Below are 27898 nucleotides of genomic sequence, written 5' to 3'. Positions count from 1 at the left end.
CCATTTGAGTGCAGTGAAGTCATTGTCATGTTCAAGATGATTTGAGCTTTGTGACCTTGTGCATTATTGTGCTGGAAGCAGCAGTCAGAAGATGGGTACAGAGTGGTCCTAAAGGAGTGGACATGTTTAGCAATCATCCTCAGATAGATGGTGGTGTTGAAATTAGGCTTAGTTGGTACAAAGTGTCCATTTCCTGTTTGTAGCTGATGGCAGTGGCACCCAGTGTGGCCTTCTGCTGCTGTCTCAAGGTCGTGTGTCAGATATGCTCTGCTGCATACCTGGGTTTTAGCGAGTGGTTATTTGAATTACTCACCCAGAGATCTGCTGCTCACTGCTCATCTTTGAGATTGTCGTGTGGGAAAATCCCAAATGACCAGCAGTTTCTCAAAAGTTCAAACCAGCCCATCTGGAGCCCATAATCATGAAATATTCTTGTGGTATGTGTGTCACTGATTAGATATTTGTATTAACAAGCAGCTGATACATAAAGTGGTCAGTGAGTTTAATTTATTTTACCCAGAAAACACAACTGAACCAGTGAAATTGTGTCTGTGGCCAAAAAAGAGGTTATATCATGCTTATGTAGCAGATGGTGAGCTGATGGCGTTGTTTCCTTACAAAAACGCCGTCTACACAAATTCTCTTAGAAATATTGGACTTATTATTGCAATGAAACCATCAACCATCAAATGTGGCTATACTGGCGCCTAAGAAATGATCTTGTTTTAAAAACATATGTCTGGAGTTGAAGGTTTAAGGGATTTAACTGTGTAAGTTGTGGTGTGGCGATTTCAGTTTGTGATCCTCGGCGTGTGATTGGCCAACTGGGCCCAGACCAGCCAATAGACACATGCCAATCAACTTCGAACTGGCCAATAGGTGGAGGCTTGACACCTGAAAGATAAATAGAACACAAAAGCAAAGCCACACCTCTTGGCACGTAACACAGTTGTTTCACATCTGTTACTTCCTGATTCTGTTTTTTGCTTTTTACTTTCACTCGCTGATTTGGAACAATGACTTATTAGGTTTAGGAAAAGAGTGTGATTGGAATTAAAGGGGTTAAGCACCGACTCTTTAATGAGCTGAAAAAACCAAAGGCATATATCTGTTTGTTTGTTTGGTTGTTTTTAGACAATATTTGATTGGTTGTGTGTTTAGTTTTGAAATGGTTGTAATCAGAGAGCCACACATTAACTCCATGCACACAGACAACCACCAGTGTTTTCAAAGTAAAACACAATTTATGTTCTTACTTGTGTTTCTCTTTTCATATCATCCTAGTGTATCTGTTGTCTCCACCTGTCTTTGTCTTTCTTTATCCCCTTTCATTTAGTTTTGCCTGTTTTTGTTTCCTTTTGTTGAGTCCTCTCACCACCATTACTGCAGGTACATTTTTCTCTTGTCTCGTTGTGTGTCGCATGATGATTTTATTTATTTATTTATTTTTTGAATGTCACGAGGAACAACAATCATCCCTTCGCCCTTTTAATGTCAGCCATTTCAGCATGTTTAGAAAGTATTCACTGTTAGTTTTTAGAATCGTTAGCACAATTAACACCAATTTTCATGCAAAATAAAATATCAATAGTTTACATTCATTTCTAACACATAGAACTATATGCATGACCCGTTATGCAATTGCAGGTTTGCAAAAATCGCACCAACAATTTATCATAATCCTTTTTTTTTTCCCAAAGAGGTGAACGTTACTCACGTGTGCGTTTGACTTGTTAAAAAAAACGAGACGTGAAATTTAACGTGCACGTCTGACAGAAGCTTCTGTGAATGAATGGTTATCACAGCATTTTTCTTTTACCTTCAGCTTCAGAGGCAAAGCTTTAGAAGTCACCTTGAAAATCTGAAAGCTCTGCTTTTCCACATATTCCTGCCTGAGATGGAGCTTTTCATCTTCTATAACGTCTCTCTGTTATCACTGCTGTTTATAGCTAAGAAGCGTCTGCAGAAGGATGTACTGAAAAGGATTTTTATATAATTCAGCCTTTCCCAGCAAAATTGGTGATTGTGCACTCTTGCTGAGGAGCTGTGGCTACTGTATTTGTAGCAAAGAATTATTTATTTAGTTTCATTTTACAGGGTAAAAATCATCATATTCCCCATAACTTTTATTAGCTCATGTAGCATCCAGTCGAACTGAGAAGGCCAGAACTGATGGTTGTTGAATGACCTTTATTATTCCTTGCCGTGTATCAGACAACGAACCAACGTAAGAGCTAGACAAACAAATAAAACCATTACCATGTTATTTATATAACACCATTTTAACCGCTCATTACGCTGGTCTAACCGTTTTCTATTAAACTATATAATACATATTATGCATTTCAGATTGCTCAACTTAAATCATGCACATTACAAACCTTGTTCCCCTGTCGACTGTAGCTAGAACCATTCGTTTTTGTACAATTTAACCATGTTTTTCTCTCCCTTTTCTCCGTTAGCAATAGTTTACCGTTTTCTTCCGTCTTTTTTGTACATCAAGTTGGTTACCGTCACATCATTCACTTCCGGTCACACAGGAAGTCACCAAAATAAAAGCACAAACGTTATATTACGTGAATATGAGCTAGCTTTACATATCCGCCGTTACAGCTCACATTTTGAAAATAAAAAAATAGCTTTCTTCTCTAGTTTTAAGATGACATACCGTCTAACTATTTTTATTTAGTCTTGGAAAAACTCGGGGACTCGAAAGACGTTATGTGCCATATAAAATATAATGTAGGAAACATATAAAAGGACATCTGCTGTTCCACAGCCAATTTGTAGTGTCAGCTGTGCCAAGCCTCGGTAACACTTTTATTCCTCAGAAGTGTCACAAGGCTGTTAACTTTGCACCTTCAAGTGGTGTTGAACCTCAAGAAGAAAACGCGTTAATGAACCGCTATTAGAAAAGTACAGACTCAGTCGCTTATCAGATTCAGACTGTAAACAGCAGCACTGCAGCCAAAACAATGACGCTCTCGTCTGCTGTCTCGTGCAGGTGTGGTGAGAGCTTCCAGCATCTTCCCCATCCTCAGTGCCATATTGCTTCTTCTGGGTGGAGTGTGTGTTGCTTCCAGCGGATTCTATAAAAGCAAAAGGAACATTATTCTCGGCGGAGGGATTCTCTTTGTAGCTGCAGGTAAGGCTGCAGCTTTACTGTGGTTTGGGAAAAGAAATCTATATTTCCAGTCAGAGTTTGAAAAGAAGATTTTGTTTGAAGGTATGTTTGCTACATTTTTTATTAACACTAAAACGGGCAGTTTGTATTTTACCCCGGCTGACTTTGTAATCCCTAACAGATACTGTGTCCTTAAAATCTCCGTATTCTGTTACTAAAAAGAATTCCTGAACACTTAGATGCTTCTTTTTTAATATATTCATGTAGCATGAGCCATGAAACACGACCTAGCATATACATTATACAGCTTAAGATAATCTGCCCATGCCAGGATGAACCTATATCTATCAGTCGTGTAGTTAGATTAATCTCCTTATGTATGATGTGCAGATTGACTGTCATACTGTGCTTGCCTCTTCTCAGAGTAATTGAAAGGAAGCACTTCCAGAAAGCCTGTCTGCAAAACAATTTAATGAGCCAGCAGGTTGATTTGACTCAGAGGAGCACTTGTATCTCTCTTGTATCTTTCTTTAGGCCTCAGCAACATCATTGGAGTGATCGTGTACATCTCGGCAGCACTGAGCGACATCTCCCCCAAGAAGGACGAGGATAAGAAGTGGCATTATTCCTACGGCTGGTCATTCTACTTCGGCGGTCTGTCCTTCATCCTGGCCGAGATGGTCGGCGTGCTCGCTGTCAATATCTACATCGAGAAGAACAAGGAGCTCCGTTGCCGCTCTCGCACCGACCTCTTCAAGAGCACAACGCACGCCATGCTTCGTCTGCCCAGCTACCGTTTCAGACGGCGCTCGCGCTCCAGCTCACGCTCCACCGACCCGCCGCGTTCGCAGGAGACCTCGCCCGTTGGAGCTTCCAAGACCTTCAGCTTGCCACCATCCGCACCGCCGTTCTCCGTGGCCACTCTGCCCAACCCCCACCACACCAGCAGCAGTGGGAGCGGAGGAGGTGGTGACATCTCCATGTACACCCTCTCGAGGGACTCCAAGCTAGGCAGCCTCGGAGGAGGTGCCCCGCCTCTCTATGGCACGGTGGACCGTGCCACGCTCTACCAGCTCCACAACTACTTCCCAAAAGATTCCAGCGGCAGTGGCAGCGGTGGAGGAGGAGCGGGAGGAGGAGGAGGAGGAGGAGCAGTGATAAGCAGCAGTACGCTCCCTTCCCACTCCAAGTCCAACTTGGCAGCAGCGGCAGCTGTAGCCCAGAACGCAGCACCGCTGAATACCTCCACATCCGCTGCTCCGACCACCCAGCCAGCCCCGATATCTACAGCCACCATGGAGCGGGACAGGGGCAACGTGGGAACCCTGGACCGACTGACAGCCAAAAGGGACCGGGATAGCAACTCAGATACACTAAACAGGAAAACGACACCAGTTTAAACTCAGAGAGGGAGGAGAGGAGAAATAGAGATGGGATTTAGAGAGGAAGAGTAGGGCTGTAAATGTGTGGGTGGCACGTCAACAATAAGGTTTCTGTCCTTGAGCCTGAGGTATCGAGCTGCCATAAATATTACTAATGTTATAAACAGTCATCAAACATCTGATGCTAAGAGCAAATTCATGACAGCCGCCTTAAAAATTGTCATGACTTTGAAACCCGTTTCGTTAATTGCACAGCAGGGGTACAGTGGAGGATTCGGGAAATGTTTCTTTTCTCTGTTTTTTTTATTCTGAATTACTCACTAAATCATAGAGATACAAAACTCCCAGATGTGTAATAAAACAGCCTCCCAATGCAGCAGTTAGGCGCCTTGCCGAGGAGGCAGGGGAACTCTTTCGTTATTTATTTCCCTTATCTCAGTTTTGTCAGTTTCTACAAGGACATCTTTTTAAATCCTGAAAGAAACAGTGAAGGAAGCTTTGATGATAATAAACTCCGCTTACAAATCACTAATTTGTACACATCTTAGATCGGATTGGCCTTAAATCTACATTTTCTTTTCACAAAGCAAGACAGAGTCCTTGCTTTTTGTTATTCTAAACTTTGCAGCACTTTTTAACTTAATAATAAATTATAAAGTGGCCAGATGGTACAAGTCACAATTCTTTCTTCCATTTCTGTTTTAAAAGGACGAGAGCGTCACAGACGGGTACATCCTGCCAAGTAACAAGCTGCTCAGTGACAAGTTGACTGCCAATTGAAGGTCAACAGTAGCTCCTTAACCTCTGGACCCAAGAGAGAGCGACCTCAGCCATATCTAACGTAGATCAGAGGAGGCTGCCGCACTGTGAGCCTGATTATTTTTCACTGTGTGTCAAAGGTATTTACAGTGACAGATGGGCATTCACCACAGTTCTAAGGAAAGGAACAGCCATGGACTTAAAGCTTTAGTCTTAACGCCTCCATTACTCCACTGCCAGTTGTCGCAGTAAGATACGGCAACGTGATCGTTTGAGCAAGTAACTTATTTTGGCATCAAATCTTTCTAGTTTTTGTTTAAACAGAAAGAATTGCGTTTCCCAAAGTGTTGCCCGCAATTCTTAAACCATTGGAAAACTTTATAAAATGTAAATAAAAAACAGGAAGGAGACAAGGCAAATCTCATAAATAGATATTTTACTCACACATATTAAATGTTTAAACTGAGAAAAATCTGTCATTTTGAAATTGATGGAAGCAGCATGTCTCGGAAAAGCTGGGTCATTCCCGTGTTTGCGTGCATCATCCTCTCTTACAATATTAGACGTAGGAATGCTGTTCTACATCTAATGTTGGATCCTAGTGACTCAAGTCCTGGGTCTCCTTTGTTGTGATGTCAGGATGTGTCAGTTTTTTGTTTTGTTTTCCAGTTGGGGAAAAGCCAGTTCAAGACATGAACTCCTCTGTGGTTTAGCATCTGGTTGGAAGCTTATGTTGCTCTAAAATCTGCATTAGTGCCAGTCTGTTTGCACTCCCTTTTTAACTGAACACTAACAGCAACAGATGGTTACTTTCCCCTTTAGTCTGGAGGATGCCATGTCCTTGTTTTCCAAAAAGAAATTTTACATTTCAATTTATCAGTTTTCCACTTGGTCTCTTTTAAATGAGCATTGGCCAAGAGAGGTTGACATGATCTAAGCTTGCTTGACAGCGATTTAACCTGTTTGTGGACGGCGCACTGATCTGTGTTTGCGCACAATGATTCCTAGATGTGTTCCTGAGCACATCCAAGGATTTTCATGACAAATTCATGCTTGTTTTTAAAGCAGCGCTCTGCGAGGGCCCAGAGATCACAGTCGCCCCGTATTGATTTTTTGCCTTGTTGTGCACAGATTTCCCAAGAGCATCTGAAAGTTTTGATGATATTATGTAGCGCAGACGATGAGTCATCAAAGTCTTTGCAGTTTTGTGCTGAGGAACATTATTCGGATATTGCAACCCTACATGTCTAAGCTTTTTGTTTCTACTCAGGTTACTGACCTGATGTGAATTAACCTTATTAGTTTCTCCACCTATTTCTTTTTAATAATGCTCACTTTTCCAGGTATTTGTTGCTCCCATCCCAGTTTTTAGAGACATGTTGTTGCCACTAAATTCCAAATCTATTTTCCAGGAAATAGTAAAATGTCACTTTTTAACAGTTGATATTTTTCCTGTGTTCTATTATGAATAAGATATAGTTTTATGAGATTTGAGTATTACTATATTCTATTTTCACTTACACAATGCATATTTGGCACATCTTTTTTAAAACTTAAAAAAAAAAGTGTCCAATTTACTATTTTGAAAGTTTGCACAGACAGCGCTTCCCTTCTCATGCTTCCCTACGGAGCCCCGCAGGGGACATGGGAGAAAAAAAAAATTAAGACGGACTTTTGCGAGATTTGTTTCACAAAACAAACTCGGGATCTCGCAAAATTGAATTCCAACAATGGCGGCAGCTACTTAGTTGTAATATTACTCTTTCTGGGTCACAAAATACACTTTTAAGATATTTTGAGGCGTGAATGTAGCTGTGTAAATGTCAGATACCTGCTCGGTTTACAAGACATCACATATTTGCAAAAGTGCTCCGACGTTTTCGGGGATCTGACACCCACTAGCTCGAAGCTAATGGGAGGTCGAGACCTACTACAGCCGGGAGGAACACCGCTTTCCCGGCACATCGTGCCTCGACCTCCCAGTCGGCTTCGAGCTGGCGGCCTCCGAAGAATGCGGCTAAAACTTTTGCGAAAAGTTTGCAAAAGTTTTGCGAGATCTCGAGTTTGTTTTGCAAGATCTCGCAAAAGTCCGTCCTAATTTTTTTTTCTCTCATGTCCCCTGCGGGGCTCTGTACTTCCCAACAGCAGACTCAGTATATCTTTCAGCTTCCTCTCCAGAGAACCTCTCATTGTTACATTGTTACAATCTTAGATTGACATTAGTCTGCTCTGGAGACCAACAGAGAAAATGCTGAAGCGACACCATAATACAACAGACTTTAATTTATTTGCCATAATTGCCAGTTAATAAGGGAACAGCCAAAAATAACTTTATTTTTAAAAATAAGGCAACAATAAGGAAGTGATAGCCATGGTTAAAGTTGGAACATAATCACCATCACTCATTCACTTACATCTTCCTGCTCATGATTCATGGTCATTTTGTCATCTGGCAGTGGAAACATTGTCGGATGCCATTTGAAATTTGAAAGCGCTCGTACAGCTGGACGTTTATGCACTTTATGTGTGTTTTTAATTGAGTAAAACTGATCCCAGGGTTTGTATGACTGCTTATGATAACGATTTGATACCGAAGGCTCCAAGGCAGTATCTGTTGAATGTCCCGCAAAGGGCTGCAAAAACCAAGGACACGGTGGGGTTCAATTCAGTTTGCACTCAGGGGATGGAGATTTAGTTAGAATCAGAAGCTACAAATTACTCTAATATAAGAGATCAGCCATTTTACTCAATATTTAAAAGTGAGCAAAGCAAAAACCATTCAGTCAGATTTGAAGTAAAAGCCTATTTTTGAGGGGGTTTATGAAATGTTGCCTGAGATTTCTAACCGCGTAACATGTGCTCTAAATCTGATTACTGGACTGATGTGTAAAAGTCAGATTGCACTTCTGAATCAGCTGCGTTTGAAAATGAATTCAACCCAACCCCGGTGACAGAAAGTCGGAGGAAGAGGGAAAGAGAAACGAGCGCGCACACCAGCTTCCGTTCCTCTTCCCTCGGTCTCTTTATTAGCTATAACTATATACTATTTCTGAAACTAGAATAATAAATGTATTATTGAGTATATTATCAACCCATTCACTAAAACAAAAGCACATAATGTCTGTAAATGGTAATCTTTGGGTTGTCTTTTCATTCTGAGTGATTATCATCTCTAGGTTACCTGAGATTGTAACTCCTTGAATATTATTATCATGTTGCTGGTGTTTCTATGATCGTAATGGTTCTTGCAGGGTATACATTTTTTTGTAATATTTTTATATTCGTTTCGATGACTTTTCATTTTTCTTTCTCTTGCTTATGTACACTAACAGTCAGTGGTGTCACGTGGAAAGCATGTGAGCAAAAGTGAGAGGGTGTGTAAATTCATTTATATATCATCTTATTCGTTTTATCAGCTTTGATTTGTTCGGGGAAAGTTGACTGAGCATGCATGCTCTGTTTCAGCAACACCCTGCTTCACCCTCACATCGCTGGAACTGGAAGCTCCGTGTTGGGTCAGTTTAGGAGTGGCTCCCCTGGGACAATAGGATGTGCCTTGCTCAGGGGCACGTCAGTATCTGAAAGAAAGTAATTTTTCTTTTCTAACCATTCTACATATAACTAGACAACTTTCTGGACCACAGTTTGTTTGTTATTTTTGCTGCTGTTGTTGTTTTTTACCCAGTTGTCACTTTGAATGTGTATAATCTTTTTAGTGTAAATGTTTTTTTCTATTCTGTTTACATGTAATTGATTCTTCCGTTGTCTTTTAGAGAAATATTTTTGAAATGTTTGTCTTATTTGCGAATCAGGTTGGGCAACTGGATCAATGGGCCCATATAACCTGTCAGCTGTTTATTATTTATGTCATTTTGTTTTTCTTTAGTGGTCTGCCTCTATAAAAATTCAGTTTGGCAAGACGTCGAGGTGTAAATCACAGTTACAATTAGCAGCGTTAGGATGTTCGCGTTTCTTTATTTTCTTGAGAGTGAGTTGTCATGGAGATCTGACATTATATGGTAGTGATGGTGCCGCAGAATGTCGAGTTCCCGTGAAAGTCTTTGTTGTCCGACAACTTTCCAAGCTAACAAGTGATTCCAGAGCTATGCTATGTAAGCTAGCTGCATGTTGCACATCAGTACATTATAGTTTTCTGCACCTGATCACTTTCAGAATCTGAAAGGTATCCTTCTACTAACTGCTTCCTTTGGGTTTAACAGCTTGCAAATTTAGTCCAGTTTAAAATAATTCTCATGACTATTTTGTTTGGGGTTTTTTGGCAGTGAACAAGAGTGTGTGCAGCTATAGGGGGAGAAGTGGCTGCTGCATACACGCCCATCCTGTATAATATAAAGGCAACTGCTGATTGTTGGACTGACGATGGCCAGCTGGCAGATTTTACCACGTCGCCCGGCCCTGTTTCCTAATGTTTGATTTTTCTTTGGTGTTTTCTCTTTCTCTAAACTATTTTAGTCTCCTTCCATTTTATTCTTCTATAACCCTGATCCTCATTTCTCTCCGTCATCATTTTGTCTTCATTTCGTTGTAGGAAATGAATTGATGTTTTACTTTCTAAACATTACCAACGTAGCCTAATAATCAGTGTTTTTAATGTTCTGACTAGTGTATAACTGTAAGCGATAGACTTTATATTAATCTATTTATTTTGGTGGTGGTATGTATAGATATTCTTAATGTTATATCGTTTCAGAGTTCCTACACCTGTAACTTTGGGCTATAAAAGGCTTTATGCCTGCCTGTGACACATGCTCAGTAGCCTAAGTGCTGGCAAAGTAAATGTGGTCTGTGTTGGTGCTGTCTATGGTTTTTGCACAATAATCTTTGAGTACAACAAATTACATCTTTGTTACAGAACTAAATCGACTCGAGAGCACGTCCTAATCTTGGAGTTTTGCTTTCTGCAAAATGTTTATGAAAACATGCTCAAAAGCAGAGATCTCGTTCTTTCGTTTTCAATTCATGTCCTGATGTGAAAGCCATTTTAAAGCCAGCGTGAGTCACCAGGTTCTTTTCCCAACACCTAGGCTGCTGACAAGTCGAACATGAAACTCTTCAGATGGAAAACTAGTAAATTTCCACTCAGCAGACTGATACACGGAAGGAACAATATGGAAAAAGGGGAAGCAATACAATACAATATACTGATCCTCATTGGTAAAGACAAAAAATATAAGGTATATATAAATATATACATATATAAATATATAGATATATTCAATAAAGTTCTCTATGAAAAAATGGTAGCGTCTTGTGCATTCTTGAGTGCAAATAAAATTCAAGGTATCATTACTGATTATCTGTTCCCGTACATGTGCATCATTGTCCTTTTTTTCACCACAGCCAATATGACTGTGGAACTATAGTACAGTATTTAATTTATTATTTCATGTTATTTATTATTGTTTAATTTGGCTTTCAAACACCTAGGCAAAAAGATTAATATTAAAGTTAAAAATTAAAGGTAATCAAGTAGTTTTGGAATGCAAAAATACAAAATCAGAGTAAAAACCAAAGCAAAAAATTTGTAAAACCATGGGAGTCAAAAGCTTGGGGAAACATTTTTGCTTCTTTTATGCTTGGACATGTATTAGACTTAATTAATATCTTGTTTATGAACTAAACTTGTTGAAGAATTGTAACATTTTGTCCCATTTGTTTATCACAGACTGGAAAAATAGGCTCATTTACAGCATCTACCCTTTCAGTCTGTAATGCAAATGTTAATTCTTTGTGCTAAATGACATAATGCTACTGCATGACACAGAAGGTGTCCACACCAAATCCAACGTGATGAAAAGCAAAGTTTAAGCAGCGATTTGCAAGTAATTCCAAGCACTGTGGGATAATACCTGAAGCACAGCTAAGGGATTAATGGGAAAGGTGATCAGCTAGGATTGCCTTCAGTAAAGGTGAAATAATGTCGGTAGATGAGAAGGCCTTTGTCATATTTTTCTAAGATCGCGCTTTTGTGTCTTTCTTGCCTCCAAAGTTACAAAAAAACAAAGTCGTGTAAATTATTCAAGAAAGTCTGCGTGTTAGCATTCTCATAGCGACAACAGACGAGTGTTGGAGGTGGTGTCGGCCGAGACGGTTGAATCTAGGACATCGCTGGTAGTCCGCTGAGTATTCACTATATTTACAAGAAAATGAAAACAGTACACACCCAGGGTACGTCTTCTGTCATACTGGTGTTTCTGGTGTGATTTGAGTGTGAAATGAAGCAATGCTACATGATGCAGAGGTGTAGCAGTCATTATTCACCTTTGGATCTTCACTGGATGATGCAAAAGTAAGCTTTTATTCTAAGGATGGATGGACAGATCGATCGAATACTGCAGAAGAGAATAATTTACCAAGCGAGGAAACAGTGGAGACCATGACAGCCAGTAATTAAGACGGTGCGGTCCCTTAATAATGCCGAGCTGACGTCCTCTCTAGAGAATAACACAGGGAAGGCCTGTCAGCCCAGGGGAAATGTGGCTGTTTTTACTCCATCCCGCTGACAATAGATCTGCTGACAGAGCACACAGGAGCCTGAGACGCGTTTGGTCGAAGGAGCGAGGAATGTGATGTGGTGTCAAAGTTTGTGTTTCTGTTTGCAATCATCCTGAATCGTCCTTTATGTCTTTTTGTGGCAGGAACTCGCACAGCAGCTTCTATAATGTGAACTGTAGCTTCAGTTTGCATTCTTCCCACATCTTTGTAACTACAGACATAAGAAACCGGGTACTTTTTGTGGTTCGCTGCCCTCATTCATTTTGCAGAGAAGAGAAGGTTGGTTGAGCTTCGCTGCTTTTTCTGCTCAGTCAGTGCAACGATTCTGTTTCAGCACGGAACAATGACAACTGCAGGAAACTATGAGTTTTCAGTCTCGCTTACAGACTCTAAGAATAATATTATGTAATGGCTGCTCCACTTGCTTTCATATCAGATTTACTTCTTTCGATAGATAGACAGATAGATAGATTATTGATTTTAGGAAGTCCTCTTATAGCTCATCACCTACTATCATTAAAACTGCCGATATTGGGATAGTTGAGAGTTATAAATATCTAGGTGTGGTACTTGACCATAAACTGTGTTTTGAATCTCATGCTGATGCCACTACTAAAAAAGTTCAACAAAGACTGTTCTTTTTAAGGAAAATGAGATCTTTTAATCTCATCTGAGATGTTGTCCTTGTTTTATAGAAGTTTTATGGAATCTGTGATGTCTTTTTGTATCGCTGCCTGGTTTGGTAACCTGACGGTGAAGAATAAGAATCGGTTGGGACTTCTGGTAAAAACTGCTAGCAAAATTTCAGAGCGCTGGCAAGATGGACTTTTGGCCATTTACAATAGAAATGTGCTTAGAAAGGTTCATTCTATTATTAATTGTGTGAACCATCCACTTCACAGTGAGTTTGAGTTGTTGCCTTCCGGCCGCTGTTTTAGAGTACCTCCGAGGAGGACTAAAAGACTCCAGGTCTCTTTTATCCCTACTGCGTCTTGTCTCCTTAATGGCAAATAATTGTCCTTGAACTTTCTATCATTATTATTATTATTATTTTATAGTATTGTTCTGTTTATTTTTATCCTGCTGCTAAACTAATTTCCCCTTGTGGGACAATAAAGTAATTGAATTGAATTGAGATAGATAGATAGACAGACAGATAGAGCATGGTAGCACGGTGGCTAGCACTGTTGTCTCGAGAGGTCCTGGGTTTGAATCCACCGTCCTTCCCATGTGGAGTTTACATGATACCCCTCTGTCTGCATGGGTTCTTTCTGGGGACTCCAGGTTCCTCCCACAGTTTAACAACACGCAGTTAGTGGGGTTCAGTTAGTTGTATTCAGAAATGGGCAGTAACATGTTGCAAGTATAATCCAATCGCCTTGGCTCAGGCAATTAGAGGATCATCAGGGGGTCCTTTTGTCCCTCTGTGGGGGGAAACTCCCACTAGGTTTATATCTGGGACTTTGACCTTAGAACTGAAGAAGCTTCTCGGATGAAGGTGAAACGTCTTCAAGTAACTTAAAGAAGTCCAGACGCTTAATAATCCAATAACTTTTTTCAAGTAACAAGTAAAGAAAGTGATTACTATCACAAAAAGTAATTAGATTACTGTAACTTTCCTGTAAGCATGCCGCATTACTGCATTTGTGAGAGTATCTCATGACAATGACGTAAGCGCGTTCGATGCCCATGGTAACAGACATGTGCAGATCAACAGTGGATAATATGCATGGAAGTACTGACCTTACTTTGAGTTTGATTCCATAAAAAGTGACAAAAACATTAGCGTCCGCTGTTCACTCTGCGTGGAAAGAAAACTAATTTCTACAGCGAAAAATTAAACTTCAAATCTGAGCAAGAACTGAGCACGCCGCCACGGGAATGTGACATTCACAGAGAAACCCCTGGATCCCCCCGCTGACATGACCGCTGCGGCACCGGGCAAACCTCCGCTTGCTCCACTCCTGCTAAACATGTGAAAATAGATGTAAGAGCGACAGGACTTAGTGCCGCTGAATCTTTGATTTTATTTATTTTTTGCTGCGTTTTACTTGCATCTATTTGAAAGAATGAGTGTAAACACATTTTTATTAATATTATTTTATATGCTGGAATATGCAGAAAATAGGTTTAAATGTTAAATAAATTTCTTCAAGTCAAAGACAGTTGCATACAATTTAATTTGTACGTATAATTACATTGTTGCTTAATGCTATGTGCATAAAGTTAAAAGATTAAAACTAATAAAACAAGTTTTAAAAATAGACTTTTTCATTTGATTCAATTTTATATGATGGATTATGCAAAAAAAATAGAATTGGTCTGAAAGGTCTGTTGCTTTATTACGTATTCAGGTATCATGTTTTTAAAAAGTAACTAAGTAACTAATGAATTACTTTTGAAAATAAGTAAAGTAACAGGATTACCTAGGATTACCAGGATTATTAGTATCATGTTTTTAAAAAATTAACTGGGTAATAAAGTAACTAAGTAATGAAGTAACTAATTACTTTTGAAAATAAGTAAAGTAACAGGATTACCTAGGATTACCAGGATTATTAGTATCGTGTTTTTAAAAAAATTAACTGGGTAATATAGTAACTAAGTAATGAAGTAACTAATTACTTTTGAAAATAAGTAAAGTAACAGGATTACCTAGGATTACCAGGATTATTAGTATCATGTTTTTAAAAAATTAACTGGGTAATAAAGTAACTAAGTAATGAAGTAACTAATTACTTTTGAAAATAAGTAAAGTAACAGGATTACCTAGGATTACCAGGATTATTAGTATCATGTTTTTAAAAAATTAACTGAGTAATAAAGTAACTAAGTAATGAAGTAACTAATTACTTTTGAAAATAAGTAAAGTAACAGGATTACCTAGGATTACCAGGATTATTAGTATCATGTTTTAAAAAATTAACTGGGTAAGAAAGTAACTAAGCAATGAAGTAACTAATTACTTTTGAAAATAAGTAAAGTAACAGGATTACCTAGGATTACCAGGATTATTAGTATCATGTTTTTAAAAACTTAACTGGATAATAAAGTAACTAAGTAATGAAGTAACTAATTACTTTTGAAAATAAGTAAAGTAACAGGATTACCTAGGATTACCAGGATTATTAGTATCATGTTTTAAAAAATTAACTGGGTAAGAAAGTAACTAAGCAATGAAGTAACTAATTACTTTTGAAAATAAGTAAAGTAACAGGATTACCTAGGATTACCAGGATTATTAGTATCATGTTTTTAAAAAATTAACTGGGTAATAAAGTAACTAAGTAATGAAGTAACTAATTACTTTTGAAAATAAGTAAAGTAACAGGATTACCTAGGATTACCAGGATTATTAGTATCATGTTTTTAAAAAATTAACTGGGTAATAAAGTAACTAAGTAATGAAGTAACTAATTACTTTTGAAAATAAGTAAAGTAACAGGATTACCTAGGATTACCAGGATTATTAGTATCATGTTTTTAAAAAATTAACTGGGTTATAAAGTAACTAAGTAATGAAGTAACTAATTACTTTTGAAAATAAGTAAAGTAACAGGATTACCTAGGATTACCAGGATTATTAGTATCATGTTTTTAAAAACTTAACTGGATAATAAAGTAACTAAGTAATGAAGTAACTAATTACTTTTGAAAATAAGTAAAGTAACAGGATTACCTAGGATTGCCAGGATTATTAGTATCATGTTTTTAAAAAACTAACTAAGTATTAAAGTAACTAAGTAATAGAGTAACAAATTACTTTTGAAAATAAGACCTCGTCTCTTGCCCAATGGCACCTGATTTATTTCTAACACTTATCCCCTACATTTTATCTTGACACATGCAAACAAAACTGTCTGCTGCTTTTTTGTTATGTTTTATAAAGTTGTTGTCGTTATTGCTATAATGTCTCTATAGGAAGACGTGTAAGTGTTATACAGGCACATTCGGGTATAAACACTAATGAAAGAGAACAACAAATATTTGACACGAGTGGCAGGTCAGTACCTTTGATGGATTAATGGCCACATAATTGCATTTTCCCTATAAACACAGTTTTTCTGAAGCTTTAATAAGGTAGGAGCTTCCATTATTGTACATCACACTGTGTGGGCAGTGTTCAGCATTTAATGAAAGCCCAGTGCACCACATCCTATCACAGCAGACTTATGTCCACTGTGGGGTTTCCCACGGTGCTCCTGGCTAGCCTGTATTATTATGTCTGCAGCAAGCAGCAGCGTGGCCATACAGACATTAAGTAACGATAATAGCTACCGCCTTGTGTCAGCTTTCATGAGTCAACAGGAGTCTGCCACCTGCGAAGACACTCTGCATTTTAATTTCCTCTCTTCACTCAGTCTGAAGCTCGCTGTCCGGCTGTCTCTTCTTCCAGGGCACTTTGGTGTTAAAGAGTGCACGCCTGCAGTCGCCGATAACGGCTTCAGGCTTGACGACAGACATCCACATGCTGGTGGGGAGGTCTGTCACTCAAGATTACACTCTCATTTCCTCCTGTCCTCAAATCCTTCTTCTTTCCAGGAAACCCAGGCTGTCTGAGTAACACTCGGGTTCATGAAAACTCAAACAAAGACCAAACTTCAGAGATATGTTTGTTTTGTTTGTCGTGATATAGGCACACATATGTTCATTATGATTTTCTTTTCTAATGTGTAAAAAAAAAAACTATTAAAATGAATATCTGTAAATATTTTTTAAAGACTGTAAATGTAAAGGTACATATTTCAGCTAAGATATGAAAGTAATTAACAAGAATTTCATTATGCACTGAAACCTAATTATAGGTTATATTCATTCATGTCGGGGATCTCTCTGAACCTGGCAGCCCTCACCTTTAACAAGCCCATGCAAAATGAAATCCACACAACCTCGGGGGCGCAAAGAAGTAACCTCTTCCAGAAATAAATATCATCCCAGACACTCACACCCCAAATATTACACCACAAGTCAAGGTGGAATCTAACAAGCATGATTAACCAGTTAATATATAAAAAAAACAAACAAACAAAATAAACAAAAGAAAGGCAGCAAAAATACTTCTCAGGCTGCAAGAAGGCAAGAGAGAAGGAGTTTAGTTAAGCTTGTAAAATTAGCCAGAGGTCACAAAAGCCGGTACATCTTAACGTAAAGTGTTCTTCAAACTGTGTGACCTTTACTTATGCAAATGTCTAACATCAGCACAAATACATTAATGGTACTGGTCAAACTAAAGAGCTACAAAAACTATATATTTTCAAGAAAGTAAAAAGGTTTCAGCAGGTTTGATTGATTGAAAAACTAGTTCATGCATTTATTACTTCCAGGCTGGACGACTGCAATTCATTATTATCAGGATGTCCAAAAAACTCCCTGAAAAGCCTTCAGCTAATCCAAAATGCTGCAGCAAGAGTACTGACAGGGACTAGAAAGAGAGAGCAGATTTCTCCTGTTTTGGCTTCCTGTTAAATCCAGAATTGAATTCAAAATCCTGCTCCTCACATACAAGGTCTTAAATAATCAGGGCCCATCTTATCTTAATGACCTTGTAGTACCATATCACCCTATTAGAGCACTTCACTCTCGCTCTGCAGGCCTACTTGTTGTTCCTAGAGTATTTAAAAGTAGAATGGGAGGCAGAGCCTTCAGTTTTCAGGCCCCTCTTCTGTGGAACCAGCTTCCAGTTTGGATTCAGGAGACAGACACTATCTCTACTTTTAAGATTAGGCTTAAAACTTTCCTTTTTGCTAAAGCATATAGTTAGGGCTGGACCAGGTGACCCTGAATCCTCCCTTAGTTATGCTGCAATAGACATAGGCTGCCGGGGGATTCCCATGATGCATTGAGTTTTTCCTTTCCAGTCACCTTTCTCACTCACTATGTGTTAACAGACCTCTCTGTATTGAATCATATCTGTTATTAACCTCTGTCTCTCTTCCACAGCATGTCTTTATCCTGTCTTCCTTCTCTCACCCCAACCAATCACAGCAGATGGCCCCGCCCCTCCCTGAGCCTGGTTCTGCCGGAGGTTTCTTCCTGTTAAAAGGGAGTTTTTCCTTCCCACTGTCGCCAAAGTGCTGCTCATAGGGGGTCATATGATTGTTGGGTTTTTCTCTGTATCTATGAAGCGCCTTGAGGTGAGTTTTGTTGTGACTTGGCGCTATATAAATAAAATTGAATTGAATTGAATTCATTCATTGTTTTAAGAAGAGCAAGCTAACTCCACACAGAAAGGCCCCAACCTGCAGGTGGATCCAAACTTCCTGATGGTGAGGTGACTGTCCTAGCGACACTATAATGCCAAAAGTATTCACTCACTCATCCAAAACATTGAATTCAGGTCTACCAGTCCCTTCCATCGCTGCAGTTGCATAAAATCAAGCACCTGGAGATGCTTCTGCAAACACTGGTGAAAGAATGGGTCGCTCTCAGGAGCTCAGCGAATTCTAGTGTGGTACTGTGATAGGAAAGCACCTGTGCAACAAGTGAAATTTGTTAAAAATTTGCTGCAGATTAAGAACAAGAAGAAGAAGAACCCTTAAATGATGTGATGGGTCTGGGTCCTTTGACCCAGCATTTTGAGTTTTTTGTGTTCTAGTAATATTTTGTATTATGGTTTATATTCATTTATAGTTTTAGTTATTCTATTGTGAGTTTCTGTTATTTCCTGTTTAGATTGTTGATTATTAGATTCCCTCTTGTGTCTTTGCCCTCTGTGTCTCTCTCATTTTCTGTCGGTGTTTATGTATCCTGTGTGAGCCCTTGGGTCTTGTTTCCTTCCTTGTCTTCCATTCTGTTTCCAGCCCATCATGTCTCCTCTCGCTCCCCAGTGTTCCCTTGCTCCCTCTCGTCTGCCTTTCCTCCACTTCTCTGTCAAACTCAGTCTTGTGTTCCTCCATTTCCTGTTTTATTGTGAAGGTCTCGTGTTTCCATGTTCGGTGTGTCTTGTTCTGCTTCCCCTGTGGCATCATGTTAATTCATGTCAGCTGTGTTCCCCGTGTGTTCTCACTTCCTCGTTATCCTTCTGTGTATTTATGTCCGGGTCTCCCTCTGTCCTGTGTTACGATCTCCTAGGGCTGGGTATCGTCACTGATTTCTAGAATCGATTCAATTCCGATTCACAGGGTCCCGAATCGATTCGATCCACGATTCGATTTAATTCGATTCGATTCGATTCACTTTGATTTGAATCTGGGAAATTTTGACAGTCAGAAATATTATAATTCAGATCAGTACATTTACATATTTTTGTATCTATAAAAAGGAAGCTGACACACCAAGACTTTATCAAAGGTGTGAGCATCACAGCAGAGGCCTTTGTGTCAAAGTAGCTGAGGATAAAACACAGACAAACATGAAGGTGATTTTCCTGTTCTGGGATTTTATAAAAATTTTCTGCAGTACATCAAAAACGAAAGAAAACCATTAATCAACACATGAACATTACCTCTGAAGTTACAGCGGTTTTATTAGAGACACGGCTGAGCGTTTTGCATTTTGCATAACTTTAAAAAGTTTAAATTTGTTCGGTATTGAACGGCAGAAATTAGGTTTTATTTTCGGAAGTATATAAAACGAAAAAAAAAACCGTCGGCTGACAGCGCTGTAAACAACGGTAGACTTGTGCGTAACAAGCAAGCGAATAATGCAGAAAACAGTACAGAGAGAGAGAGAGGGGGGGAGAGAGAGAGCAAGAGAGCGAGCATGTGAGAGAGAGCTGTGCATCGTGGTCGAAGCAAAACAATAAAAGTCAGAGTGAATTCATGACGTTGTTTATGTGAAGCCTAGTTTGGATCTTCTTTTGCTGCTGGTTCGGTCAATATTGTTTGGAGAGACATCAAACTAACAGCTTTAGAATCAGCGCATAAAGGGCGTGAACACAAAGCGCGGACCGCCAACAGATCAGAATCAGCGCGCTGTCGGCTTTCAGCCCCGACTGTGAGAAAGGCGACATCTAACTGATTCTGATCTGCGGTTGGGCTGTGTGTTTAAGTCTTTGTGCAGAATCCGTGTTCCTGCTCTCATTTACTGTCTTAGCTGTTTGGTGGTTGTTGAAATTTTGTGAGATTTCTCCAGAGATTCTGGCATTTCGGGCAAAATAAATTTATATTAAAAAATCGATTCAGGATTTTAATGAATCGATTTTACGTTATCCAAGCCAGAATCGATTTTAATCGATAAATCGATTATAAAAACCCACCCCTACGATCTCCCTCATTCCTCACTGTGTTTCCGTCTATCAGCTTGCCTGTGTCATGTTCCTGGGTCTGTTGACCCAGCGTTTTAAGTTTTAGTTTATTTGGATGTTGTTTATGTTTAAGTTCATTAGATTAGCGAAGTTCATTTGGTTATTAGACTCCTTGTGTTTTCTTCCCCTGTATTTAAGTTTCCCTCACCCTTTGTTTCATGCTGCGTGTCTTATGTTATCAAGTTTGTATTATCATGTCTGTCTCATGTTTCCTGTTTTATTTTGAAGGAGTCGTGTGTTCTTTGTTCATTGTATTTAGTTTCACTTCCCTTGTCCTGTCATTAGGCTCATGTCAGTCAGCTGTTCCTCCATGTGTTCCCACTTCCCCTAATCACCTCCTGTGTATTTAAGTCCTCTGTTTTCAGTGTGTCATTGTCAGGTCGTCTGTTGTCCACGCCATGCTTCCTATGCCATGCTTCCAAGTTTCTCGTCTAGGTTTTTCTTATTGTTTGTTTAGATTTCCCAGTTTAGGTTTGTGTTAATTTTCCTTCAGTTTGCCCTGTGTTTGCACCATTTTTACCAGCCATATTAAACGGCTCGCTTTTTGTTAACATTTCAAGTTCTGTTCCCTGTTCCTTGGAGTCTGTGTTTTGGGTCCTTTTGTCAACCCCTACAGTCTGCCCTTGCCAGACTGTGACAGCCGGCCCATCTAGTTTATTTTGTATTCTCAGTTTATTAATGTTGGTTTTCCTTGTGTTCAACAATAAAGCTGTTTACATTTTGCGTCCTTGAGTCTGCATTTGGGTCCTAGCTTCCTTCCTTTTGTTTAAAGGCCCACTAGGCTGCATGTTCATGTGTAATTGTAGAGACACCAGAGAGGAATGTCCAACTAACTTCTCCCACACACTTCTGGTCTGGATTTAAGCCAATAAAGCTTCAGATATTTGAGAGCCTAATATCAGTTTTCACTGAGTGCACTCTTCAGATTTCAGTTTATTAGTATTTTCTTTCTGGTAGATTCCATGACACGGCATGTGACTCGCTATTGGAGGTTGTGGCTTAAATCTGATTCTAAATGTCCCTCCACAGAGTTTTCATTTGGCATTAAAGTTTGAACATTCAAAACATGTTGAGCTCCTACTGTGAATAACTTAAAAGCTGGATAGGCTGGGCTCATAACAGGATAATAAGGGTGCAATGATTCAGGGCCACATGGGACTGAATCTCAGTACAAATGACAGGGACGAGGAGCTTTGTGATGAATAACTTCATGGAGATTTCCCTGTTTTCACAGATATTCCTGTGTTGCCACTTCTGAAATGCAGTTTCTATTTACCATTTTATTTACTTTTTAATAACCAGTGTTGGTCAAGTTATTTGAAAAAAGTAATTAGTAACTAATAACTGATTACTTCTCCAAAAAGTAATCCTGTTACTTTACTTATTTTCAAAAGTAATTCATTAGTTACTTAGTTATTTTTTAAAAACATGATACCTGAATACGTAATTGTCATGGTCCTGGGTCGGTGACCCAGTGTTTTTGGTTATGTACTTTTACTTTTGATAGTTTTGTATTTTCTAGGGTTTAGTGGTGTTCCCTCTGGTTGGTGTCTTCACTGCTTGTGCATTCCCTTAGTGTAGTAGGTCTCTGTGTGTAGTCCGCGTTTCATATGCTGTGTCCCAATTCAGGGTCTGCACGCTTGAAGTATGCATTTTAAGTGCGATTACGTCACCGCCACGCGACGACGGCTGTCCCAATTCGAAGTGTACATCAAATGCATACTCCAAATGCGCCGTCGATTTCCCCAAATATCAAGCGTGGTCCGGTGCACGCTTCGTGGTCCCATATATCCCACAATTCATAGCGCGGTAGTGGGTGTGGATAATTTTGCCGCAAAATACGGCAGAAGGGAGCGGCCAAGAGTGAACTGTCAAAAGTAAGTAGTGAATATGACATCACTTAATTATGTGCGAATGTTTAATAACAAAGAACATTAAAACATTGCTGTTGGTCACATGTCGGCAAAGTTGTGTGACATTAGTGATGTTTGTACTTTCAGCCTCTATATATATATATATATATATATATATATATATATATATATATATTATTTTTTTATTTATTTATTTTTTCATAATAATCTGACAATACTATAATATTGGCCATATTATATTTACATTACCACAGTGAGATGACTTTAGTCTCATGAACAACATTAGCTAAATCTCGCGTTTCTCGCGGTTAGTATCATGGTTGCTAGGCAACCTGAACAGCGTGACGAAGGCTAGACCGTCCCATTTCATAAGCCTCTCACTTCCTCACTTCTCGTACTTATAGTACGCACCGTACGTAGTACGCGTAGTGCACGTACTTCAAGCGTGCAGACCCTGAATTGGGACACAGACTAAGGCTGACTAAGGCCTTGCATGTGTAAGTTCCTGTTTTGTTGTGAAGGTCTGCGTCTTATGTGAGTGTTTTCAGTTTGCTTCCCTTGTCTCGTCACGTTAATCACTCCCAGCTGTGTCCCCTACCTGTGTGTAATCTCCCTGTGTTTCTCTGAGTGTTTTTAAGTCGTGTCTTCTGTCATAGTAGTTGCTGGTTCGTCTGTGTTGTTTCCCCTCAGTCTCCCTGCGTCTCTCCGTATGTATTTCCCCGGACCTCCCTGCATCTTCGTTTCTGATTTGTTTTGTTAGTTTTACCCAGTTTAGGTTCTAGTTTTATGTTCCCAGTACCATTGTTGTTTGTATTTCATTTTGGTTTAATAAATACTCACCTGCACCTGAGCTGCCGCATTTTGGGTCCTAATATATTCCACACGTCTGCCACACCGGACGTGACAGTAATAAAGCAACAGACCTTTCAGCCCAATTCTACTTTTTCTGCATAATCCATCATATAAAATTGAATCAAATGAAAAAGTTTCTTTTTAAAATTGTTTTATTAGTTTTAATCTTTTAACTTTATGCACATAGCAAAAATTAAATTACATGCACCAGTCTTTGAATTGACGATGTCGCATGCGCTTATCTCATTGTCATGAGACACTCTCACAAACGAAATCGCGGTTTAGTGACGCAGTAACGCAGCGTGCTTACAGGGAAGTAACGGTAATCTAATTACTTTTTTGCAATAGTAATCCCTTACTTTACTCGTTACTTGAAAAAGTAATCAGATTACAGTAACACGTTGCTACCCATCTCTGTTAATAACTGATTCCTTGTATCTCGGTGTATTTTCCAAGCCTCCTCTAAGTGTTTCTTTGTGTCGTGTTTCATTTGTTACTTCCTGTTTTACCCGTCTTATCTGTAGTTTTATTTCTTGTGTATGATTACGTTGATTGCGCAACATCTTGTTTCCCCCGATTTCCATTTCCCTGATTACCCTCACGTGTGTTTCGATAGTCCAATCCTCTCCCTCAGTCACACCCTGGGTGCTTCCTAATTAGATTGGTGAACTTTAAGACTTAAATTGGTTTTCCTTATGGAGCTTTGAGGAAACAGGAAACTAACACTGACACAGAGACTAAGGCTACGTTCACACTGCAGGCGAAAGCGCATTAAATCCCATTTTTTTGACCCTATGCGACCCATATCCGATCATGGTATGACAGTGTGAACGGCACAAATCCGATATTTTCAAATCCGATCTGGGTCACTTTTGTATGTGGTTCTGAATCCAATACATATCCGATGTTTCAGAAAGCGACTGCTGTTTGATGGTCATGTCGCATTAAATCCGTCTTTTACGTCACTGACACAAGACAGATGCCAATTATCAGCGCCGGAGAAGACATCGCGAACGCTTCCTGGCCATCCAGTGAAACTGCTGGTAAGACAACGTTGGAGAAACGTGAACATTTTATTTGTACTGTATAATCTGCAGATTCTGACAGAAATCTGCAACTATCCTTTGAAGCACCGCTCCTCTAAAACAGCAATAAGGATCATTATTTTGTTATTTACATTATTATGTAAATAACAAAATAACTTAAAGCAAAAATTGGGAAACGTGAAGTCTGAAGTCTTTATATTAAGGGCCATCAGTCAAACAATACTGTTGCTCTGGGTCTAAACAGAGCGCGTTGTGTGTGACGTCTTCTTTTGCACATGCGGCCGCTTTGAGCGTTCACACTAGAACGCGTTTGCTGTCGCATTTTATTTGTAGTGTGAACGAGCAGACGAAAAAATCGGATTTGATCAAAAAATCTGAATTGAGCATCAAGACCTGCAGTGTGAACGTAGCCTTTGACACATAAGCTTGATAAGCCCAAGTAAAGACAAAGAAAACACTCAGACTTGGCATGCGAAACATAGGATGGAAAGAAAAAAGTTAATAACTGACAAGATCAGAATGAAAACTTAACCTGGGCAAAGGTAATATCAAAAATGGAAAACTACAACAAACTACATAAAGCTGAAAACTGAGTCCAGTTTGTTAATGACAGGCACATTGGCTAATTTGGAGGGGCCTGATTATCTCCAGGGTTCCTCAGACATTGACTGAACATGAGTGGCAGGTGTTTAAATGGAAAACTCTATGTACTGTAAATCAGGGGAGGATGAAAATGCGCAGGGCCTGGTGCAGACTGCCAACGCAATGAGAAAAGTTGTAGCTCTAAAAGTTTAGGCTATCTGTGCTCGCTTCACTTTATAGCTTCTCCTATTAGACTCAGGATGATAATTTGATTCTCTGTGGTGCAGTAAAGTGGATTGGATGATGTCAGGAATGCACGATGCCAGGGGTTCAGTTTAAACCCGGTTCACACTGTGCTCGCCCAGTGAGTACCACGTGCATCATCAAATCTGTGCACCACGCAGAGAAGAGATCCAGTGTGTGAATGTGTCTCAGAACAAATAAATTTGTGTGTGTTTGCATGCACAGCTCGTCTCCAGGTTTGTGTTTCTCCTGCTGCGTCAGTCCTATTAGCCACGGTTTATTTTTAGCCAGGAGGTCACAGCCAAACAGCGTGGGAGACCATTCAGAGAGACGCGAGCCTGGAAGGAGGTCAACATGGTGACAGAGTTGTGCCGTGAGCATGATAACAAGACCTGAACCAGTGATGAAGGCGGTGCGGGGTTCTGAAAATCCAGATATGAGCAATTTGTACATGCTGCATGAAAATGCACTCAAAAACCATTCTTATCCCTGCACGTTTTATTGGTATCCTTCAGTGATCAGTGTTGTTCAATAACCATCTGCCATTAGCCAAAGAGCATAGGATAATTGTTTGATTTGAAAGTAATAACACCGGATTATTTCACACTTACAAATTCAATAAAATGTAAAAGGATAATGTTGGATATGTTAGTAGTTGCTGATGTGAAGAAGGCGATTTAGACGCTGTTCTGGCCGTCTAAATGTGTACTGTATCATATAACAGCATGTAACATGCAACTGAAATGTTCAGAGTTCAAATTTAGCCGGGGACCTTTGTTATATGTCATTGCACTCTTTCTCTTTTCTCATTTTCTGCAGTTCTTTACAGTTTGCTGTCTTAATATGTCAAATTTGTTCAAATATCAAGATTAAATAATATTCATGTGCAATAAGTAGGAATATCCTTTGAAGAGACGTTTTGAGTTTTCCTTTTCCTTATTACAAAGAAAGCAGGTGTAGTGAAGACTGAGTGCAATCCAAAACCCAGCTGATAACAGTGCTAATATTAATCACAAGTATCTGGTTTCCACTGAATTTAAGATCAGAATGTGAGTTAAAGGCTCTGTGTGGCTAAAATCTAAAGATTATAGGACACATTAGGACAATTCTACGGAGCCCCGCAGGGGACATGGGAGAAAAAAAAAATTAAGACGGACTTTTGCGAGATCTCGCAAAACAAACTCAGGATCTCGCAAAAGTTTTAGCCGCATTCTTCGGAGGCCGCCAGCTCGAAGCCGACCGGGAGGTCGAGGCACGATGTGCCGGGAAAGCGGTGTTTCTCCCGGCTGTAGTAGGTCTCGACCTCCCGTTAGCTTCGAGCTAGTGGGTGTCAGATCTCCGAAAACGTCGGAGCACTTTTGATGTCTTGTAAACCGAGCAGGTATCTGACGTTTACACAACTACATTCACGCCTCAAAATATCTTAAAAGTGTATTTTGTGACCCAGAAAGAGTAATATTACAACTAAGTAGCTGCCGCCATTGTTGGAATTCAACTTTTGCGAGATCTCGCAAAAGTTTTGCGAGATCCCGAGTTAGTTTTGCGAGATCTCGCAAAAGTCCGTCTTAATTTTTTTTTCTCCCATGTCCCCTGCGGGGCTCCGTACAATTCATATTTTATGGATTAACCTGACAGTCAGTTTACTTGTGCTCAATTCACATGAGGTTAAATAACATTTGAGTAGTATAGTTGAATCTATGAATTAGTATCTTTGGATATATGAAATTGTGAATCACTGTGAGCTAACTAATAATAAATTGTGCTATATAAGTTCCAGACTTTTACTTCCTGTTGTTCTTTTCCAAAATGCCAGGAAGAAGAAATCTTAATGAAGACTCAGAACTGGATCTTCACCTGCTAACTTTGTACCTTTACTGACTAATAAGATTCAGCTGATGATTTTGTGATTTTTATTTCATGTGTACAGTATCTATATGTCTCTTTGAGAACTCAGCAGCAGGATAAATATAGACTTTAAGGCAACTTTATTACCTTACTCATAGTGTCATCTAGTTGACACTTGAACTACATTTACAACTTACATTTGTCACACACCTGCATATGCGAGGTGGTGGAATCGAAAAGTATTGACTGTGCCTATAAAAAGAAAACACATGGCGTATTAGGTAGCAATGATACACTGCTCTAAGTGCTCCTGTCACTTGCAAAATGCTTGCTTGAAGTCCTGTTCTGAATGCATGTCATGCACTGTCCAGAGGACATGCTGGGACACCAGCTGAGGACTGTATCAAGACACTGGCCCTTCAACTTGAATTTTACCTTGGAGAGGAGGACATAGCTGCAGGGGGTACAATGTGATATGTAAGAAAAGTGGGGAGTTTAACCTCGGGCCACGAATTCACAGCCCCATGAATGATGAAAAATACCAGTTGAACCATCTTCAGTCTTTGTAGCCTGCAGATTGCTGTTTGGTCTCTGGATCTCCTGTGGATGACACATAGTGGTTTCTGCTCCACTGTGCAATGCCTGCACATATAAAGTAGTCACAAAAATGCATGTCCTACTGTTGATGATGCAAAATAATGTCAAAGTATATGTGTATGTTATACAAACGTCACTGGCATCATACCTATACCAAAGCACCGTGACGCTAACACAGAGCAAAAAGTGTATCATCACATCCACAGAGTGTAGACACACCTGCGAGTGTGTGTGAGGTGCAGGGCAGAGCGGCATCATTTAATGCAGCAGCTAGCGTTAGCTTAAACACTCAGAGCTGAGATAGGAACAGGAGTGACAGTGTTGGGGAGTAACGGAATACATGTACCGCCGTTACGTATTTAAAATACAAAATATGAGTAACTGTATTCCGTTACAGTTACCGTTTAAAAAGGTGGTATTTAGAATACGGTTACTTTGTTGAAATAAATGGATTACACGGCGGTACTTCCCTGTTTCATATTGTGGCGGGTCAGGACTGTTTGGGTTTTGTGTGACAGCTACGTTCTGTTGTTCCAGGCGGCAGCGTTACGGTTGCCATGGTTACAGGGTGACGCTCTCTCTCTGCGTGTTTCCTGGGTGAGAGAGCGCCTGTTGTTGTTGTTGTGCTAAGCTAATAGGCAGAATGCTACAGGTATAGCTCTAAAGAATGTAGCATCATGGGCAGTGTAGTCCGTGCTGCAGGGAGAATGGACTGTCATACCCGTTATGTGTCTGTGAGCGAGGGAGGGAGAGAAAGGAAAAGTACGAGCTGTCATCGAGCAAAAACGGGAGCTGGAAGCATGTAAATATAATAATAACCACTGCAGCCAAGA

The 27898-nt window shown here is 39.6% G+C and overlaps 1 protein-coding gene and 2 long non-coding RNA genes across 7 annotated transcripts in view; 2 read left to right on the top strand and 1 right to left on the bottom strand.

Annotated features, from left to right (window-relative positions):
• Window positions 1–8106, top strand: part of cacng8a (calcium channel, voltage-dependent, gamma subunit 8a) — a 29774-nt gene extending 21668 nt beyond the window's left edge. For 4 of the 5 annotated variants that reach the window (XM_085148371.1, XM_085148369.1, XM_085148368.1 and 1 more), the window contains exons 5-6: window positions 3005–3145; window positions 3659–8106. In XM_085148371.1, coding sequence (XP_085004497.1) covers window positions 3005–3145; window positions 3659–4524 — 1007 coding nt within the window. In that variant the 3' untranslated portion in view covers window positions 4525–8106. The remainder of the gene's footprint in view (window positions 1–3004; window positions 3146–3658) is intronic. The other variant, XR_014871882.1, reaches the window with a different exon arrangement.
• The window catches only part of LOC146492682 (uncharacterized), a 147754-nt gene that overhangs the window by 81863 nt on the left and 37993 nt on the right, over window positions 1–27898 (top strand). The gene's annotated exons all lie outside the window — the stretch shown is intronic.
• On the bottom strand, window positions 1110–3051 carry LOC146492685 (uncharacterized). Its single transcript, XR_014871890.1, has 2 exons — window positions 2382–3051; window positions 1110–2234 (listed from the first exon to the last, which is right to left on the bottom strand). It is a non-coding gene; the product is annotated as an uncharacterized LOC146492685 (long non-coding RNA).

This window comes from Neolamprologus multifasciatus, chromosome 22, assembly GCF_963576455.1.
Source record: "Neolamprologus multifasciatus chromosome 22, fNeoMul1.2, whole genome shotgun sequence".
NCBI classification, from domain to species: Eukaryota; Metazoa; Chordata; class Actinopteri; order Cichliformes; family Cichlidae; genus Neolamprologus; species Neolamprologus multifasciatus.
Note: the sequence above shows the minus strand (reverse complement) of the source record. Positions and strands in the feature narration are given on the sequence as shown.